The 21,532-nt window shown below is 39.4% G+C and overlaps 1 protein-coding gene across 3 annotated transcripts in view; it reads right to left on the bottom strand.

The window, feature by feature from the left end:
• The window catches only part of IQGAP1 (IQ motif containing GTPase activating protein 1), a 105,334-nt gene that overhangs the window by 38,808 nt on the left and 44,994 nt on the right, over nucleotides 1-21,532 (bottom strand). For all 3 annotated transcript variants that reach the window (XM_049905599.1, XM_049905600.1, XM_049905601.1), the window contains 10 exons: nucleotides 19,587-19,654; nucleotides 18,087-18,200; nucleotides 17,359-17,537; nucleotides 15,728-15,812; nucleotides 9,803-9,966; nucleotides 8,926-9,010; nucleotides 7,714-7,877; nucleotides 7,325-7,485; nucleotides 5,968-6,092; nucleotides 4,895-5,058 (listed from right to left, as the gene is read on the bottom strand). In XM_049905599.1, coding sequence (XP_049761556.1) covers nucleotides 4,895-5,058; nucleotides 5,968-6,092; nucleotides 7,325-7,485; nucleotides 7,714-7,877; nucleotides 8,926-9,010; nucleotides 9,803-9,966; nucleotides 15,728-15,812; nucleotides 17,359-17,537; nucleotides 18,087-18,200; nucleotides 19,587-19,654 — 1,309 coding nt within the window. The remainder of the gene's footprint in view (nucleotides 1-4,894; nucleotides 5,059-5,967; nucleotides 6,093-7,324; nucleotides 7,486-7,713; nucleotides 7,878-8,925; nucleotides 9,011-9,802; nucleotides 9,967-15,727; nucleotides 15,813-17,358; nucleotides 17,538-18,086; nucleotides 18,201-19,586; nucleotides 19,655-21,532) is intronic.

Genomic DNA, 21,532 nt, shown 5'->3' with positions numbered 1-21,532 from the left:
CTACAGTACAGTTCTACTCTGTCCTATAGGGTCACTATGAGTCGGAACTGACTCAATAGTACCTAACCGCCATAACAACATACACACATAAAACTATATATATATACATACCATAACCGTTGCCGTCGAGTCGATTCCGACTCATAACAACCCTACAGGACAGAGTAGAACTGCCCCATAGAGTTTCCAAGGAGAGCCTGGTGGATTCGAACTGCTGACCTTTTGGTTAGCAGCTGTAGCTCTTAACCACTACACCACCAGGGTTTCCATATATATTTACACACACACACACACATATATATTGTTGGTTGCCGTCGAGTCAGCTCTGACTCATGGCAACCTTATATATAACATTTTATATGTGTGTGTGTGTGTGTGTGTGTGTATAAAACCACATACACACCATATACACATGTAAACCCACAAATATACACATTTTTCAGCTGTATAACACGAGCACTAACTGATCAGAATGGAGCAGAGTTCTTACAGCCCCAGCTGGTCTATGTACTAACCTTTAGTTTCTGCTTTATGGAAGTTCAGGGAAAGAGCTGGAAACGGGAGGCAGCAGCACAGACGTGGAAGGGTTGGAATAGCAGCAATATACCAAACAACTGGTACAGTTTTCTAACAACTGGTACAGCTGTGTTGGTGCATAACGGCTGATTAGCTACATGCATGTATGCACACCTGCAGGTATGTATACACACACACATACGCACAGTGGGGTGGGAGATGGGGGAGATTTAGTCCACTCACATTGTAAACTATAAAACAAGTTTCTTAAGAATCCCTGATATTCATGTCTTGGCATTCATACTTTACTACTCAATGACTAGTAATTCACTTAATTCAGCAAGTATTCCAAAAACACTAAATTTAAAGTAAGAGAAGTTACATCAGTGAAAATGGCAGAACAAGGACTTCTGAAAATGTTCTCTTCCCTAAAAACAACAACAAAAAAACTGACAAAAATAGTCACAATCAACTTTTTCAAAACTCTGCAAATTTAACCAAAGACTTGCAGCAATCTGGGGAGCATTTATTCAAGAAAAATAGCCAAATATCTCAGTAAGAAGAGTGAGTTTTGTGGCATTTCAGATTGTCCTATTCCTATCCCTGCCCTCTTCAGTTCCTTCAAAGCCTCAGAAAGCTGTCGTTATTTGACCTGTTTGGTGGTTCCCTGGAAGACCCCTCTTTCGAAACTGACTTCAAGTGACCTGACTTGCAGCTTGGTCAGCACAAACAGCTTTTTTCTCCAGGGGCATTTGTCAAAAACATTACGAGGTGATTTTCTAATATTGGGGATACCCAAGATGGTGGATAACAGCTAGGGCAAACGATAGGCTAACCAAAAGCTTAAAAAGACTTGAGAAAGCCCTAAGCTCTCACCTCTAGGTGGAAGCAGGAAGTAAAGACTAAGGCAGAGTTGTAAACTGCCTGGCTGAGTGTTGAAAGGGAGGAACGATTTGGAAAAGGATGATGAGAATGGTAGCACAACTCAAAGAATGTAATCAATGTCACTGAACTCTATACGTAGAGATTGTTGAATTGGTGTAATTCTGCTGTGTGTGTTTTCAACAATAAAATAAATTATTTTAAAAAACTGTCCCTCAGGAAGCCCAAACACTGAACTTATTAGACAAAGACTAAATTAGCTATTTTAAATATGTTCAAAAAGTGAAAGGAAGCCATGTCAGGACTAAAGAAATATATGAAAATGCTATCTCACCAAACAAAGAGTATTAATAAAAAGTAACTATAAACAAAGAATCAAATAGAAATTCTGAAGTTGAAAAGTATAATAACTGAAATGAAAAATTATCTAGAGGGAATAACAGAAAATTTGAACAGGGAAAAGAAAAAAATCAGTGAACTTAAAGACAAGCCAATTGAAATTATCTGGTTTGAGGCACAGTAAGAAAAAAGAATGAAGAAAATTAACAAAGCCTCAGAGACCTATGGGGCACCATCGAGGGTACTAATATACAATAATCGAAGTCCTAGAAGGCAAGGAGAGAAAGGGACAAAAAGAATACTTAAAGAAAATCTAAATTGGACCTATAACAAGTATAGACATTAAATTAGTAATTTAAAAACTTCCCACAAAGAAAAGCCCAGGACCAGACCACTTCATCAGTTAATTGTACCAAACATTTAAAGAAAAAATAATACCAATCCTTCCTTCACAAACTCTACTGAAAAACAGAAGAGAAGGGAATATTTCTCAACTCGTTCTATAAGGCCAATATTATCCTGATGTCAAAACCAGACACAAAGGCATCACAAGAAATGTAAACTACAGGCCAAATTGAATTTAAAATCTTTTGCTTGCTAAACTTGGAATGCAGATAATTATTTTTAAAACTATTCCCAAGATGGCTCAGAGGAACTTAGAAGCTAAGCTGATGCCTAAAAAAAGGCAATTCTACCTAATATGTAGTCCACTCCGCTGGGCCTGCCAGTGTCCAGCAAGCTTTCTTCTAGTGTCTCCACCCTCTTCCTCCGCCTTTGGTGAACTCTGAAAATTCATTCCACTGCAAAAGGAAATGCTTCAAACTCTAGTCACATCCTCTAAAAATTTAAACAACTCCCCACACACACCCACAAAGAAAGGGGCAAACAGCCTTATAGCTTGAGTGAGAGCAGGTACAAGTTATATCCTCAATCTACTTTCCTTTTTAAACACAGAACCTGACCCTAGCTTATTCTCCCAAGCCCCACTCCTCTGTCAGTCATATATAGACTCCCTCTGGACTTCCCTGGCAACAAAAACAAACCCTATCGCCAATGGCTTACGCACAACCACTGCAGCCAGGCCCTACCACAGGGGAATCAGCAGAATCAGAGATAAAGCTTAGGAATCGGTATTTTAAAAATGGCTCTCTCAGTGTCCTAATAATCAGTCAAGTTTGAGAAGCTCTGATCTGACAAAATGAATCAAAGATACAGATCTCCACTTACAGCTTCGCTGACACTCAATTGCTTCTCACCTGAGTAACTGTAATCAGTTGATCCATTGGTCTCAATTCCTGGTTACAAAATAGGAGTTGTGATTCAACCCTCCCCACGGATCAAGTGACATTCTGCATGGTAATGTGCCTCTTAAATGAGACACCACATTTACATGCTTAGGACATGTTAATGACAACCACTCTCACGGTGATGGAATCAAAGCAGATCTATCATTATATTACCCAGAACTCCTCCACCCCAACCCAAACTTAGCCCATATGGTGTCAGTGTACAAAAACCTCCAAAACACTAAAGCCCTGATCTCTTTTTCTTCCCTTGGCTTCCCAGAAAGCATCTGAACCCTTGAGTTAAGAATTTCTTTTAGCTCTTGCACTTGCTACAAGAACCTCACTTTAGGGATTTTCTAAGGCAGGAAAGAAAGCTATGGTCCTCTCTATATAATTGTTGCAACTTAGAAAGAATCCGAAGGAGATAAATCACAATTAAAAAACAGATGAAATTATGCTTTAATCATGCAACTAATATTTGAGGGCCTACTATGTACAAGGCAACTTCCTAGACAGCAACAGGATAACAAGAAGTATAAATCTTGTCAATTTCCTCATCTGGGAAGGCAAGGTGAATAAGCTTTTAAAAAGACAGGTGGTGTTACAATCACTTTGGAAAATTTTATGTTCATAGGATCGTTATTCCTAATAGCCAAAAAGTGGAAAAACCCAAATGTCCATCAATGAATGAATGGAAAACAAAGGAATTTTATTCAGCCAGAAAAAAAGGAATGAAATGTTACAACATAGATGAACCTTGAAAACGTTGTACCAAGTCAAAGTACCCAGTTACAAAAAAACACATATTGTATGACTGCACTTATATGAAATCACCAGAAGCAAATCCAAAGAGGCAGAAAAGAGATTTGTGGTTGCCTAGGGCTGGGGGTACTAGGGGAAAATGAGAAGTAACTGCTCATTTCTTTTGGGGGTAAAAAAAATATTCTAAAATTGAATGTGGTTATGGCTGTATAATTCTGAGAATATATGAGAAACCACTGAATTGTGTATTTTAAAATGGTGAATTGTATGATATGTGAATGATATCTCAATAAAGCTGTTACAAATAAAACTTCACGGCGGTGTCTACTGAAGTTGAACACATACGAGTTCCCTATGACCCAGTAATGCCACTCCTAGGTGTGTATCTAATAGAAACGCACAGATATAGTCACCAAAAGACATGTACTAGAATATTCATAGGAGCACTATTTGTAATAGCCCAGAAGTGAGAAACAACCAAAAATCTACCAACAGTAGACTATACAACCACACTATGGAATAATATCCAGCAATGAGAACAGAGAAACTATTACTACACACAATCACATGGCTAAATATTGCTAACATTATATCGGGCAAAAGAAGCCAGACACAAAAAGAGTACATAATGTATGCTCCCACTTAAACATAGTTCAAAAAACTGGCAACTATCAACTGTAGTGTTAGAAATGAGTCTAGTGCTACCAGAGATGGGGCATGGATAAGGATGCAGGATAAGGGACACGAGAAGGCTTCAGAGGTGTTGGAAATGCTTTTTTAAAGTCTGAGTACCAATTACATAAGTATGTTCACTTTTGAAAATTTACACAACTGTATACTTACATAATTTGTACACTTTTCTGGATCTTATAGTTCAATAAGAGACATGTCTACAACAATAAAAATAAAACAAAAAACTACAAAAGAATCAAACGTGTAAAATAGCATGAGCTCTTTGGAAAGTGGCATCTATGTCTCATACCTCTGTATCCCTCCAGTGCTCTGAATCTAGGGATGCCCAGGACACACTCATTGAGTGACTCAGGAGAGACATCCCCACATCTATGTTTGTTCTCTGAACAGAAAGAAACAATTCTGATGCTGCTCACCTGGGCCTTTTCTCTCTTTGCTCTGATCAATGTGTCTTGGTAGTGTTGGGCCACTTCTGCACGGACACCCTCAAGTTTGGCTGCAGGAATCTGTAAGGCCTGCAGGGTCTTCTGGGCATCACCTTCATCTAGGGCTTCATTAATTAAACCAATGGCTAAAATCCCTAAATATGAAGGGAGAAAAGTATTTTTTAATTAAGAAATTGTATAAATAAATCAATCTTTAAACACACTAACTAATCAAAAATCTACCTGAAGAGTTACCAGGATTCAAACTACAATTTGTCATCTATAATATTAAGTAGCACTGACTGCTATTTTGTTTTTTAGTTTTTGTTTCATCTAAAGTAAGCCCTTTTGTACATAAAAAAGGGTTACTCTTCAAAGCTTATGTCCTTTTGATTTTATTGCTTTAACTTAAAAAGGAGGAGAATTTTGATGAAACTGTCTTTACAGTATACATTCCAATGTACAATCAAAGCCATTCTCAATCACAGAAGAGTCAGAGTTCAGGAATCTTAAAAAGTCACCCAGTTCAACATTTTTTATAGAAGATGAGGCTTAAGGACCTCCTGTTCAAGAGCACAGAGCAAACAAATGGCAGACCCAGGATCTAAGCCCAGGGCTCTCTAGTCCAAGCCAGTACTTCTTGCACGAAATATAATGAAGGCTAGAAAAGCTCACTCCATAGATGTCTTGATGCTGTGCTACTTCATAAGAATTCCCTTGAATTTACCTGCAGGAATCTGGCCTGGGGACCAAGCAGTAAAGTCATTCTTGTTTTCTTATAGCACAAACTACCAGTTATAACAATAAGGGCAGCATTTAAAAATAACAAATGATGTTCAATTCACCTCAAGGAAAATTTAGTTCTTCTTAGATATATACTTAGTCACAGTAACTACCTGGTGTTTTAAAAACAATATCCAACCTTAGCTTTTTGACTTATACTTTTTCAGTCTCTCACCCAAAAATCTTACCAGAAATGGTATTTGGAATCAGTTCATGGAATTGCGCCATCTTTAATTCTGACATTATGGGGCAGGGATGGTCACGGGAAACAGAATACTCACTCTCATGCTCCTCTTGCACCACCAGATTCACATGGTCCACGCAAGCCTGGATGTCATTCCATGTAATGAATTCGTTATTCTCTGCACGGGCCTGAGCTTTCAGTTTCATCAATTCATCGAGATACCTGCCCCATTACCCCCAACAAAAAAGACAATGAAGCCCAGCATAAAAAAGGGCCTTCAGGATGAATATAGAAGACAGGAATGAGAAAACTAAGGAGCAAAGTATCCGAGGAACAAAGCCAGCTAAGGCACTCCAACAATTTGATACATTCTAGCTTTTTTAGAGGCTAGCTTTGAGATTGGGGAGTTACTTTAAACAATGTGTGAAAATCCAAGGAAAAATACTTATCGTCAACAGCCTGTTACACACTCTGAACTCCAGGTGAGACCAACTCTGGAATCAGAGGCAGCAGCTCAAGCAATTCCAGTAAAGACAAGAAAAGAAGGCCATAACACTAGCTAATAAAGGTAGAAGGAATGATAGATCAACAAGTCATCATTCTGCAACTCATACCTAAAGTACTGATCTAAGTAAGAATTATCAATTGGAGTTAAAAATACTAGGTAAATGGTTGATGGGAAATTGGACATTCTGATAGTGCAAAAAGGGATTATTTCCCGGTGATAACGGAAAAACAAAACTGTACATTGGAAGGACAGGCTCCCTCTCTAATCCAGGGATCAATCTTAGTGTCTCTAATGGTAGGACAACTAGATTTTATATGCCTCTTGATATGAGGCAATATGAAATACACTACACATCACCAAAAATACTGAAATGAATATTGACAAGTCTTTAGATCTAATTTCCAATTTATAAAAATAAACCAAATACGAAGAAGAAACCGCAACTATCCAGAAGATGGAACATTTTGTAGGACAATTGACCCTGTCTCTTTAACAAGTGAATGTCATGAGGAAAGGGCCTATTTAGATTAAAAGACACCTAAGGGACACAACCACCAGATGTAATGCATGGTCCTGAACTGGATCCTGGTTTGAAAAAATGAGCTGTAAAGAACAATTCTAGAACAACTGAGGACATATGAAAAGGGACTACATATTCGATGATATTAAAGAATTATTATTACATTAGGATATGAGATGGTGTTATTTTGCCCATATAACAAATGTTCTCTTTTTTTTAAGAGATGCATACTTATGCATATATTTTAGAATATAATGTCTGCAATTTACTTTAAATGCCCCAATTTAATAAACAATAATGAGTCAAAGTAGGGGGGGAAAAAGGATGACCAAACTAAAGTCACAATGTCAGTGAGGAAAACAGCAGTGCTGATATATGAAAGAGGTGACAGCTAGCTGATGGACTCCACCCACTCTGGGTACCCACCTCTGACAGTTTTCTTCCTCGATGTTGGTAAGGCCTGTGACTGAACTGCTCAACTGTTTCCACACTGTATTCATGTCTCCTGATTCCAACGCCCTATTGATTAGGGCCACCGATGACAACATCTCCACTGCAACAGAGAGCTCAGGATGGGTGAGGCTATGCTGTACAGACAGGGAAAGGGGGAGACAGTGAGGAAAGACATTCTCAAATACCAAGGGAGGCCAGAAGATCAATATACCCAAAAGGAGTCTAAGTTTCTGGTAAGAAATTCCACCTAGTCACCCTAAGAAGTGGGTATACTCAACAACGACAACAAAATAAAAAATAGTGGATATTAAATTCACTTCCACCCGATTTTGCTCACCAACAGGACAAGTGCCCTAACTTACTTCAGGACTCTGTTGCTGCAGGGTAGCCAGTTCTTTCTGATAAAGATCGGCAGCAAAGGGATACACCTGGGGCAGCTGGGCTTCAGGATTCATTAGCTCCAAAACAGTCTTCTCAGCAACACCATTTTGGATGGCAGCATTAATCGCAGCCACTGCTGCCAATCCTAGGTAGACAACAGGAGGTTAGATATGCAGTAGGCTTAGTCCTGAGCAGGGCTTCAAACTGGTTTGTTCTGGTTCAAACCCCTGCTGAGAGTGTGCGTTTCCACCCCAGATATATTGAATCAGCATCTACATTTTAACAAGATCCCCAGGTAACTGTCTAAAACCAAAAAACCAAGCCTACTGCTGAATTGATTTCCGACTCATAGTGACCCTGTAAGACAGAGTGATTCTTAAGTATAATAAATTCTGAGAACTACTGCTCTACTAGTGGTTCTCAGAACTGGTCCCTCACCAGCAGCATTGGCATTGCCTAGGAACTTGTCAGAAATGCGTATTCCTCAGCAGGGTTTGGATAGGAACAAACCAGTTCAAAGCCCTGGTCCTGAAGGGAAGGAGATGCCAAGTTTTGCAGAAGAAAATTATATTCTGTGGATAAACTAACAGCCATAAAGTTTGAGGAAGAACTTTTGTCTTTAATAAGAAGCCTCCTAACTGTTCTCATCCATATTTTCTGTCCACTCCAGCTCACCCTGTGTGCCAACACTACTCTCGACCTAAAACACTCTTCCTTCCCCTGGAGCCTAGCATCCCAGCTTCTTAGGCTATAATGCCAGGCAATGCATTTCTTTCCAACTTCTGTCTTACATAACTCAGCCCAAAACATCTACAAAATTTTTACCCTAACGACTGTTCCTTAAACATGGCTTTTCCCTTCTGTACTTCTTTCCCCCTTATTGCCTCTCATTAGGAACATCCTTCTCTCCTCTTTCACCGTTCAAATCCACCAGTCCCTACATCTCACCTCTTCCACATGTGGATACCACCCTAACTGAGCCTACACTCAATACTCCAGTTCTACTGTTAAAACCATAGGAAGTCTCAAGAACCCTACTGCCACCAAAGGTACCTAAGCAGTTGATTATGGTTTTTTGTTTTGTTTTGGGGAGAAGGTGACAGAAGCTAACATCAGACCCTGTGTTGACATCAGCCACAACTCTTCTCCCCTGCTGAATATATAACTGAACACCCAGCTGAGAGGACTCTTACTTCTCTGATATTGCTGGGCAGCATTGTTTGCATCGTCCACTCCAGACTGTAGCTCCTCCTTCTGCAGGGGACCAACCTGGCCACTCTGAGAAAAACAAAGAACACTTTGTAAAGCTTCCTCATGCCTATGCCTCCAGACCTTACAGCTCCATATCTCAACAGCAGTCACAAGGGACAGAGAGCCACGGACATAAATGACAGCTCCAGGCTGCATGTAGCCAAAGCGGCGGTCAGAGCTAGAGCCAAAAGTCCTTGCCAAATCTGGAATAGAGTAACTTTCCAGATATCAGTACATTTAAAAGAGTATTTCCTTGAAAAATGCCAAAATTCTGATATAAAATGTTTATACAACCAGTACCAAATTAATACTGCTTACTCTGGCCAACATATGCTGGAAATTTATAAAATGTATATTTGCCCTTATTTAGACAAAAAAGAAAGTCCCTCATATTTGTTCTAAAAAAAACCACGAAGGACAATCCCAGTCTACTCTTACTGCACATAAAGTACTTCCCACAGGAAACTGGCAAGGTGTGGGTTTTTTTGAAGAGGAAATTCCTAAACAAGGAATATAAAAAAATTAAAGTTTTCTCCATTGCCTTTTAGTGAGGGGGTGGGGGTGGGTGGGTGGTTGGAGTGAACGGATGGCTAGGTGAGGCCAAGGGTGCTTTTAAAGAGGATTCACAACTTTGTAACTAAATCAAGCTTAAGACGATGAACACTTTACCTGAGGATTTTTTAAAATCTGATTTATATGCAAAAGAAAGTTATACGAGGTTAAAAAAAAATGTCTCATTAATCTCTTCAAAATAACAACATGGGATTCATCAGACGGATGCATACAAACTCTGGCAGGTTCACCTCAGAGTATTTGTACCTGTCTCTTCTGCTGTTTATCACTCAGGAGCTGCTTTAAGTACCAGTCACTGTTCTGTTGCTGCAGTCCTCGAAGCCCCAGAGCTGGTGACTGCAGAGCCTTGAACAACACCAGTGCGTCTCCCTGCTCTAAAGCCAGGTCGATATTTGCTAATGCAGAATATGCTAAGGAGGAAAAAGACAAAAGCTTAAAAAAAAAAAAAAAACTATGTTAACGTAATAGCCTGGAATATCTTTCCCTCCCTAGAGCCAGTTCCAGGTTAGAGGAACATAATCCAGACAGTCTTTCTTCTGTAGTACCTCAGAAGCATAAAATCTTGGGAATGGAAGAGAACGTTAAAGTCATCAAGTCCAGGGGTTCCCAACCAAGCTGTTCATCAGATTTAAAATGCACATGACTGGGTCACGCCCTAGGCCTATGTAAAAACTTCCAGATGCAAATAGCTTGGCACCAGTATGAGCAACAATAGAAGAAAACCACCAATTTCGACCCATACATGCTTAAATTCCCTCTAAGATGCAAGTAGTTGCCCAGACTATGTTTACAGAGTACTAAATAAGAGAACCTATCTCACAGGCAATTTGCTATATCTGGACAACTTTGTTTCAAACATTTTTTTTTTTAAGTTCCCACCCCAGTGTTCACACTAAATACATTCAACCTCCTGCCTCTGTGACAGTCAGTTGTTGAGATGCCATAGAGTCAATTTCAACTCATAGCGGCCCCATGTGTTACAGAGTAGAACTGTCCCCGAGGGTTTTCTTGGCTGTAATCTTTACAGGAGCAATCACCAGGCCTTTCTCCCAAGGAACTGCTGGGTGAATTCAAGCTGCCAACTTTTCGGTTAGCAGCCTAGTGCTTAACCATTGTGGCACTAGAGCTTCTTGCTAAATGGCCTTAGCTCCTTCAACCACTTCTTACATAGCAGCATTTCGAATCCCTTCATTATCCTTGTATCTCCTCAATATACTCCTCCCACTGTGGTCAGTGTCCATAAGTCAAGGGCAGTCTGACCCATGCTGAGCAGAACAGGGGGGCAGCCTCCCCCTCTGGAGATTCTCTACTTCTAATCATAGAACCTGGGATCACAAGTGCACTTTAATATCATATCTGACAGTGAGAACCCAGAAATTGCTTCATCTGTAAATGATAATAAACACACTTTCCCTACAGGGTTATCTTTAAGATTAACTGAAATCATATAAACGAAAACCCCTTGCATATTGTAAAATAAATAAGGTATTATTAGGTTGAAAGTCAGAATAAGGTAATTTCTTGTTTCAGATATGATAGCCTCTGTTGTTATTATTGTTACGTGAGTCAGTCCCCAACTCACGGCAACCCCATGCACAAAAGAATGAAGGGCTTCCCGGTTCTGCGCCATCCCCATGATCGGTTATAGACCATGTCATTGTAATCTAAAAGGTTTTCACTGGCTGATTTTTGGAAATAGACAGCCAGGGCTTTCTTCCTAGTCTGTCTTAGTCTGGCAGCTCCGCTGAAACCTGTTCAGCATCACAGCAACAAGTAAGCCTCCGCTGACGCTGGCCAGGAATCAAACCCAGGTCTCCGGCATGAAAGGTGAGAAATTCTATGGAGACACCACTGCCTCATCATGATAGTCTTGATTTTCAGCTTCCTTTTGTTAGGAGAGGAAATAGGGTTTCCCCTCCCTCAGGGACGAATATCTGAGTCCACCACCAAAGTACCAAAATATCAACAGTAAAACACACACACACACACACAAAAATCAAAATATTTGGGGCATGGGTGTACTTACCTATTTTAAATGTTTTTATTAGTAAAAATCAAAAAGAAAATTACTATATACTGTTAGAAAGAAAAAACAGCCCAAGGGAAAATAAAGTCTCAAACTATAAAGTTGGAGACGGGGTTAGTGGAGAAGAGCACAACTAATAAATAAAACTAAGAGGTGAAAGGAAAAAGAGGTCTAAAAAACTGCTATGGATGTGTGGTCTATAAAACCAAACCATACCCACTGCCCTTGAGTCGATTCCAACTCACAGTGACCCTATCAGACAGAGTAGAACTGTCCCATTGGGTTTCCAAGGCTGTAAATCTTTATGCGAGCAGACTGCCACATCTTTCTCCCATGGAGTGGCTGGTGGGTTTCAACAACCAACCTTTTAGTTAGCAGCCAAGCACTTAACCACTGCACCACCAGGGCTCCTTGTGTGGTCTATAGACTACTAGTAATGATGCCTTCAATTCAACTGATAACCATACCCACCATAGGGTTCCCTGAGTCATTGCTGCAGGTCTAAGTATCTATTAGCCACATTAACCATCTACATTTTCAACCATAGGAGCCTTGGTGCTGCAGTGGTTAAAGAGCTCAGCTGGCTAACCGAAAGGTCAGCGGTTTGAACCTACTAGCCGCTCCATGGGAGAAAGATGTGGGCCTGCTTCCATAAAGATTTATAGCCTTGGAAACGCTATGCGGCAGTTCTACTCTGTCTATAGGGTCGCAATGAGTCGGAATCGACTTGATGGCAGTGGGTTTGGTTTGGTTTGGTTTTGGTCCTTCAACAATACTTACTGAGCACCTGCTATACGCTGCGAATATAGCAGAAAACAAAACAGACATACGGTGCTTTCTTAGTAAAGGAGAGACAGAGAATGAACAAATACAGCTAACAACCAGGCTTTCTCAAGGTATGCAAAGCAGAATCAGAGTATCTACAAAAGCACCCTGTCAACCGTGCTTTTTCTAGAAGCATAAACTTACACTTAAACAAAGGAAAAAAAAAACAACCAAACCAAACTCAGCATTGTCGAGTCGATTCTGACTCATAGCAATCCTATATGACAGAGTAGAACTGCCCCATAAGGTTTCCAAGGCTGTAATCTTTACAGAGGCAGACTGGTACATCTTCGCCCGTGGAGTGGCTTGTGGGCTCAAACTGCCGATCTTTTGGTTAGGAGCCGACCACTTAACCATTGAGCCACCAGGGCTCCTTTCACTAGTTCAAGTATATAAATATTTAAATAAGCATTTATTAGCATTTATGCTATGCAGATGACAAAGTTTAAAACATGATGTAAATATTCTCACTAAATTTTAATCATTTAACTCTAATTTTCCTTATTCTATTTAACAACAATAAAAAAGCTTTTCTCATTTTTAACTATTTGGCCTGCAGCTTTCTTCTGGGGCAGTGTTAATGGCTTAACTGCTGGTTCCCATGCCCTGGAGAAAGAATCTTATCTATAATTACATTAAGATAATTCCTGGGACCTCAAGTCCCCATATCTTCCTAGCATACAACTTCCCCTTGCCTCAGACTTTCTCCACAATGAGGAAAAGACTGCCCCTCTACAGGGAATTCGGCCTTGTCCTCAACCCTCTTGTCCAACTGAGAACACCGGTGAAAGTTCACATACTCTCAAACATACCTAAAAGCTTCAAGAAGTCAGCATTATTTACTTTATTCTTCGACTGCACCTCATACACCTTGGCTACCTTGTTGTAACCACGCTGCCCTGAAATCCATCTGAACTGTCTACCTTCCCACTTCATTTATTTTATTACTTTGCTCCTCTGACCACATGAGAACAACATGAAAGAACACTTCCAAAGCATGTACATATGGTCCTTTCCTCATGTGTTTATAATGGACTCACATATAATTAGCCAGGTAAAGCTACCACGGTTATAAAATCCCAAGTAACATAGTAGGAAAAATCCCTAAGCAAAACCAAAGGAGTATTTCATGCATTCTGTACAGAGGAAATGTGCTTGACTCTTCTCACACAGAGAACCAAATATCAGCACACTCTGGTTTATACTTGCTGACTTATATATCCACCCAGGTACAGCACTCCAAATCACCCATATCTGAAGGGAACTAGTATTATTGCTCTAACCAGAAGGCCATTGCTATAACCTAAATGAAACAGAACATAACGAAATATAAAGGATCCTGGTCAGGATGCAGAACTTCACTTCATATGCAGTCGGTAAAATCTTGTAAGAGGAGCCCTAGGGGTGCAGTGGTTAAAGCGCTCCACTGCAAACTGAAAGGTCAGCAGTTCAGACCCACCAGACCACCATGGGAGAAAAGACCTGGCAATCTGCTCCAATAAAGATTACAGCCTAGGAACCCTATGGGGCAGTTCTGTCATATAGGGTCACTATGAGTTGGAATCGACTCAATGAAACCTAACAACAACAACAGCTCTCTTATATTCCAAGTATTAGTTCAGTTCAGAAGTTAAGAGCTTCAAATGAACAATGAAGGATACTGATTACTATTATTAACTTGAGCAAAACAAGAGCAAGCCTGGCCCAACTGGTTAAAATCAAATAAGCTTTTCAGTTCTTTTCAGTGAGTCTAATCCTATGCTAGGAATTATGAAGATTTCAAAAGAAGCAGAAGGAATAAATAATCTCTAAGGAATTTATAATGAAATCAGAAACAGAGCAAGCAACACAAGACAATGCACAATTAGGCGCAAATTGTGTGGCTTCACCTATAAATGCTGTGGGAGATTTTAAAGAGAAGTATGTTGTAAGCTAGGACAGGCAATGAGGTGAGAACTGAGCTGGAACTTGAGTGATGGGTACCACCTCACTAGGTAAGAGAGGGCCCTGTAGCCAGGGCATCACTGTGTGGAGATTATATGGTAACACAGAGATAATAAGATAATAATACCAGTTATTGAGTACTTACTAAATACTAGGCAACTTACACACATGACCTCATAACCTCCTCATAATTCTATGGTGGAGATGTCCAATGTCATACAGCTCTTCATAGCAGGACAAGAGATTAAAACTCAAGTCTGTACCACTCCAGAGCCAGACTTTTCATGAGTCATGAAATGAATAGAATGAATATGGGAGATAATAAGGCTAATGAGTTTTAATGGAGGGTTGTATACTAAAATATTGCACAAAGAACTCCAATAGGCTATTGTTGCTGTTGTTGTGCACCATCAAGTCGATTCCAACTCACAGTGACCCTACAGGACGGCGTAGAACTGGCCCAGAGTTTCCTAGGCTGTAATCTTCACGGAAGCAGAGTACCACATCTTTCTACCACGGAGCAGTTGGTGGGTTTGAACTGCCTACCTTTTGGTTAACAGCCAAGTACTTAACCACTGCGCCACCAGGGCTCCTTTCCACTAGGCTAGGAATCTACCCTTGATAGATGCAACCGACTATTCTAACAGGGATCATGAGAGAGGGTCCTGGAGAGAGTCAGAGAAAAATGTCAGACTTACTCGTCTGACTGAGACTGGAGTAACCCCTGAGACTATAGCCCCCAGACACCCTGCTAACTCAGAACTGAAGCCACTCCCAACATTTACCTTTCAGCCATAGATTAGACAGGCCTATAAAACAATAACATACATAATGAACATGTTCCTTAGGTCAATCAAGTATATGAGACCAAATGAGCAACACCTGCCCAAAAGCAAAGATAAGGCAGGAAGGGACAGGAAAACTGGACAAATTGAAATGGGGAGAATGTTGACACACCAATGTCACGAAACCATTTGTGTATAAATTTTTGAATGAGAGACTAATTTGCTCTGTAAACTTTCACCTAAAGCACAACTAAAAAAAAAAAGAGCCAATGCAGGTTCTTTAGCAGAGGAGTGACAAGATGAAAATTTCTCAGAAGCATGTGACACAGGGTGAAAGAGTGAAACCGTAGCCAAAAAGACTAGTCAGGAATCTACTGCAAGATTCGGGAGTGAGGTGAGGGTCTGTGGAGGACAGGGCAGCTGAAACAGGACATATGAGCACAACACACTGTAAGAAGAAACAGCTCCTAAACAAACCCACTAATGACAAAAAATAAATAAACTTAAACCATGTAATTAGTCTAAGAATAGATCAACACTCATGTTATCCTGCAATATCCCCTGAGGAGCCTGACTCAGGAGTATACTTACCATTGACTTTGTTTATATTGCCTTGAATTTCAGCCTGAGTGAGCAACTCCTCATAAACATCCCTTTCTCTCTCTGAGTTCTCCGTCTGAGGATGAGTAAAAAGAGTAATTAGCTCAGGTGCCTAAGAAGATCACAGAAACCATTTATGCTCCTCCCTCACCCTAACGGAACCAAAAACAAATACAAGTGTGCCTTAAACACCTTTATAAAGAACAAAAAAGGAAAACTAAAAAAAAAAACTATCACTTTAATTAAAAAATGAGAAGCAGATCCGCTTGTTCAAGCACAGGGATTCTCACAGAGCTGGGCAAGAGACGCTGTGTTAGATAGGCACTGGCCTGCTCACCTGTGAGGCAGCAGGCACCAAGGGCCTACATCCTGGCCTCACACTGAGCAGGAGAGGGCACCAGATCACCACTCTCACAGCCTCCCACTGGTGGTGCGGGCAGGGGCATGGCGGCAGCTCCTTGCCTGCAGGCGAGTTTGGCACCTATCTTAGGGTTTGTAATGCCTGCTCTATAATAAGAGATATGAAGAATATTCTGAGTGGGGCTGTCTTTGTTTTGTCAGAATCTAGACGTGTACTCAAAGAATTGAGATATTTTAATCACTAGTTTCAACAAGGGATAAGTAAGTTCATATGAAGTCTTAAATGGGACCCTTGGCTCCGGTTTTTTCAAGTCAGAACCATTCAACTAACTTCCACATAAGCAAATGATAGTAAGAGTACACAAGAACATCTCAGCCAGAGAAGCTAGGAACGGAGACGGGCTATAATAATATTTACAGACCATCCTCCAAAAGGTCAATCTTAATTTTTTTAATAATTTATTTTTGTTGTTGCTGTTGAAAATATACACAGCAGAACATACACCAATTCAGTAATTTCTGCCTATACGATTCAGCGACATTGATTACGTTCTTTGAGCTGTACAACCGTTCTTGCCCTCCTCTTCTGAATGTTCCCGCTCCATTAACATAAACTTACTGCCCCCTCCCCAAGCTCCCTATCTACCCTTTTGATTTTCTGTTGTCAGTTTGATCCCATATAGTTCTTTAAAAGAGCACAATGCTAAAGGCAGATGTTCTTTACTAATTAAGCTAAACTATTATTTGGTTTAAAGAAGATTTCAGGGGATATTTTTGCTTTAAGGTTTAAAGATTATCTCAGCAATAGTTTCAGGGGTTCATCCATCCTCAATGGCTCCAGAAAGTTGTCCGTCTTAATTTTTAATGTCATTATCTAGAGTTTTATTTGCACAAAATTCAAGAAGAAAGTGAAGTCAAAACGGAGTCTAATACCAAAAGACTTCATACTGTCTAATTCCATTTATGTGAAATTTTAGAAAAAGTAAACAATACTGACAGAAAGTGGAATGGTAGATGCTTGGGGCCAGGGACAGGGGGTTAGTAGGAGGCAAAGCTAAATCACCCAAGGGCACCAGGGAACTTTTTGGGGTGATGGTTATATGACTACATCCATTTGTCAAAACTCATCAAGCTGTACACTTAAAATGGGTGATTTTATTGCATGTAAATTATACATCAATAAAACTGATTTGTAAAATGGAGACATATCAAATGACGAAAGAATATAATTCAGTCAGAAAACACAAATATCTCGTCTTTACCCTGTTTTTGGCATTTGTCATTTTGTCCTGCTTGGCCTGGTAAAGTATATCCTGGTAAGTGGAAGCCAAGGGTTCTTCAAGATTTACAAGCATGGCATTGGGGTTCTTCAAAGCTGTAAAGGTGTCCGCTGGAATTCTATGGTCAATAGCTTCATTAATAGCAATAACGGCAGCATGTACTAAAAAAAGGCAAAGTAGAGAACATCAAGGTTATACAGAGGATGCATGTTACATGTACGAGCCAACACTGTAGCTTCTCTATTATGGAGCAACGCTCCTTTTCAAGACAGAGAAATAAAGATTGAGGTTGGAGGACTGGCTCCCTGGTTCCTACTGAGCCTAGTCTATTCTTTATGATGCACAAAGCCACAGCTCTACCTGTGATCCATGTTTGGGATGCTGAATTTAGAATCTCATAGGGATATATTCAAAAGAAACTCTTGCAAGGAGCACCTGCTATGGAAATTTACATAATTATCAATCAACATAAAATATCAACTCAAAAAGGCACTGAAGTAATACAGGACTCTCCCGATACTTTTATTTTAATAAAGTCAATCATTTCCAAATAACAATAGCATAGAAGACTACAGCAATGTCTGAAACTACATCTACTGACTTAAACGTGCTGGCAAAATTCCTAATGTCCAAGAACATCATTATAGTATTAATTACTGGAAGTAGAAGCAACAATCCCATTTGAACCCACAAAATTTTTCTTTTCTTACATGCAGCTTCATCCACTGACAGTTCGTTAGCCAGAATGCCTCCAATCTTGCTGAAGGCAGGCATCTGGATCCCATACTTCTCCAGCTCAATCTTCATGTTGTTAATTTCTTCTTCTACAAGAAAGAATTATGACCTAGTTAAGCAAGTTAAGCATCTTTCCATAACTCAGAGAAGGAAACAGTTCCTCAACCATAAAATGGGATAAAATGGCATCTACTTCCTGGGTTGTTATAAGGATTTAATGAGGTAATATATGATAAGCACCTACCCCAGTACCTGGTATATACCACGTACTAAATTAACTATTATTACTATTATCAAAAAAATTATCAAGGACACCAAAAATCACTATAACATGAGAATGGCCCCAAAGGAAACAGTTTTTCAAAACCACTACTTATGGCATTTCCTACAAAGAGTTGATGAATAGAACAGCTTTAAAGGGAGCTCAACAACAAGCAAATCACAAACTAGTCAGCTATCTTAGTCTTTACAATCAAATCGCTAGCTGCTATGAAACAATTCATTTCTAAGGCAGAATGCCAAATGATAAAGAAAGCAACACATAAGGTTTGGCCCTTGCCCTAAGTCCAGTGGATGACCTCCTTGGGAGGAAAAATATCATAATTAAAAGCTTTACACAGACGAGAGTTTAGTGGGTAGTGAGTAAGTCAATGGTGGTGAAATAATATAGGTAGAGATAGCAATGATGCTGACACAACGTGAAAAATGTAACCAATGTTACTGAATTGTACATGTAAAAACTGATGAATGGGTGTGTGTTCTGCTGTGTATATTTTCCCCAAAAAATAAAAAAAAATAAAAGCTTCATTACCAATATCTAAAACTCCCAGCCATACAAAACACCAACAAGCTCAAAAGATTTTAATCTATCTTACCCCTAACTAGTATTACCACGGCCCTTTATCTCCCCAAGCCCCTGTGTCTCTTCCTCCTTTAACATTATAAGATCAGAGAAACATAAGCATCCAACTAGAGCAAATACACACAGAAACACCAACTCAAATAAACTAAACTTTTAAAATTGTCATCTTTGCATCTCAGTGCCCCACTCTTGCTCTCCCCTTTGCTTTGTCCACAATAGGGGCTCATCAACTGTTCGGTGGAAGCAAGAAGGAAAGGCTGCTCATTAAGTGTTTTCACTGTATTTGTTGTTGTTCTCAGCTGCCATCGAGTCGATTCTGACTGACAGCAACCCCTATGCACAACAGAACAAAACACTGCCCAGTCCTGCACCACCCTCGCTATATGAACATTTAATGTTAGATGTTAATATTACAGCCAATTTACATATGAGAAAACTGAGCCTGAGATTCTAAGTTCAGTGTTCTTTCCACCACATTAGGAGAAGCAAGGTATTTCATACTTCTTTCATCTCTGTTCCAGAGTATTTTTAAGATCTTTAAATTGGTACTGTTGCTTCTCCAGGCTATTTCCACATAAATCGAGCGTTTCCTGCCAAGTTTATAACTCCTTACCTGTGAAGTCAACCTTTCCGTATAGGTCTTGGATCTGAGGAGCCAGGCCTAGTTTGAACAGGTACAAACTAGAAGACACAACATGCAAAACAGTCAGGCTTCCCAGCTGTACCTAGCTAGTGCTCTTAGATTAAAAGGGGAAATTACTATAAAAAAGAACAGAAACATTCTAAACACGGAAAATGCCAGCAACCTACATTATTTCCCTTTACAGTTATAATACTTTACCTCAGACGCTTTTTTAGTTTTACATAATAACATTGTCCTAAAAAATCATAAAATGTAATGCAAAAAGCACTGGACTGGGATTAGACACAGATCCAAATCACAGTTCCGGCACAAATCCAACGTGTAATTAGATGTTAATAATTAATATTAATATAATATTGGTGCAGTCTCTTCATTTCTCTGTTTGCCTTGCCACGATCAGTAAGTTTTAAATAACAAGACATTTTAGAAAAGTCTCATGAAAATGATTCAGATAGCAAATCTTATTTAAACTGAATTCACATAACTCATAGAAAAGTTTAATCCAGGTAATTTAGGAGTTTTAAATAAAGTACAAATTATGTATTTTTACTCTTTAAATAAAAAAAGAAAACTGCTAAGCTCTAAAGTTTCCTTAAGGCAGGGGCAACATAGGTCTTGGTGATCAATGTCTACCCAGAGCCTAGCATATATTAATCAATATTTCAAGGAACCCTGGTGGCACAATGGTTAAGTGCTTAGCTGCTAACGGAAAGTTTGGCAGTTCGAACCCACCAGCCATTCCATGAGGGAAAGACCTGGCAATCTGCTCCCATAAAGATGACAGCCTAGGAAACCCTATGGGGCGGTTTTACTCTGTCTTATAGAGTTTCTCTGAGTCGGAACTGACTCAGTTGCTCAAAACACCAACAATCTGTATTTCACAGATGAATGGAGAGACAAACAAATGTTTGTAAGTCTGAGTTAGGTTAACGGGATTCTAAGGTCCTTCGCAGATTAGAATCAACATAAATTAGAAAGGATCACAAGGGCACTTTACAGTCACCGACATTAGCAAGACGCTGATGGCCTAATAACAAGAAAGGAGATAAAAAATTTATATTAGAAAGAAATGACAGAAACTCAGTAAATGGTCTACAGTCTTTACAAATAACCTATAAACCTCACTATCATCTAAATACGAATATGCACCAGATGTATTACATTCACAGAACTGAAATGAACTTAAATTTCATACAATAAACCCCAAAATTTATACATCCATGGCAGCTACTTAACTACTTGCCAAGAGAAATACAGATATAAATCCTAAGTATATGACTATGTGCTTCTCTTTAGAGTAAAACACTCAAGACAGAGCTACATCAAGTTCTCCTCTCAGAAGATTTTAAACCTACTCAATAAATATTCCAAAGCAAAATAGCTAATAACCTCCTATAAATGTAATGGGTCCCCTTATATATTTATTTTCACTAATACACCTAACTTGCATTCTCATCAATAAGAATATTCTTCTTCCAGACTTTCCTCCTCTTTTATCCTTATTTTTACATAGGAAAGTGGATGCTATACTTTCAGACAGTCCCAGAATGTGAGTTTCACAGCCCCAAGAAAAGTGAGTTAGCTTTTAATTTCTTTCGATGGTAAATTAAAGGTGATATAAGGATATCACTGTCTGCTGAAAAAGGTAGAGGAAGGTAATACACGGGCACCGTCTTTTCTCTCTCTTTAATTATTAGATAGTTATTAGGAGTATTTTAAGGAAATAATGGAGCTATGTATGGAATCATAATGGCTACTTAGATCCTTTTACCCCAAATCAAAAGTACTTAATCTCAAACCTGAGACTTGAAAATCCTGATATCACTTTCCAATCTTTTTGCTCCTGCTCTCCCGTGCCTACTTAAATGCTGTTACGTGCCTATACTGAGCTCAGATTTCTTTTTATTTTCTTTTCT

The sequence above is a fragment of the Elephas maximus genome, chromosome 13 (genome assembly GCF_024166365.1).
Source record: "Elephas maximus indicus isolate mEleMax1 chromosome 13, mEleMax1 primary haplotype, whole genome shotgun sequence".
Taxonomy (NCBI): domain Eukaryota; kingdom Metazoa; phylum Chordata; class Mammalia; order Proboscidea; family Elephantidae; genus Elephas; species Elephas maximus.
This window is presented reverse-complemented; position numbering and strand designations above follow the sequence as displayed.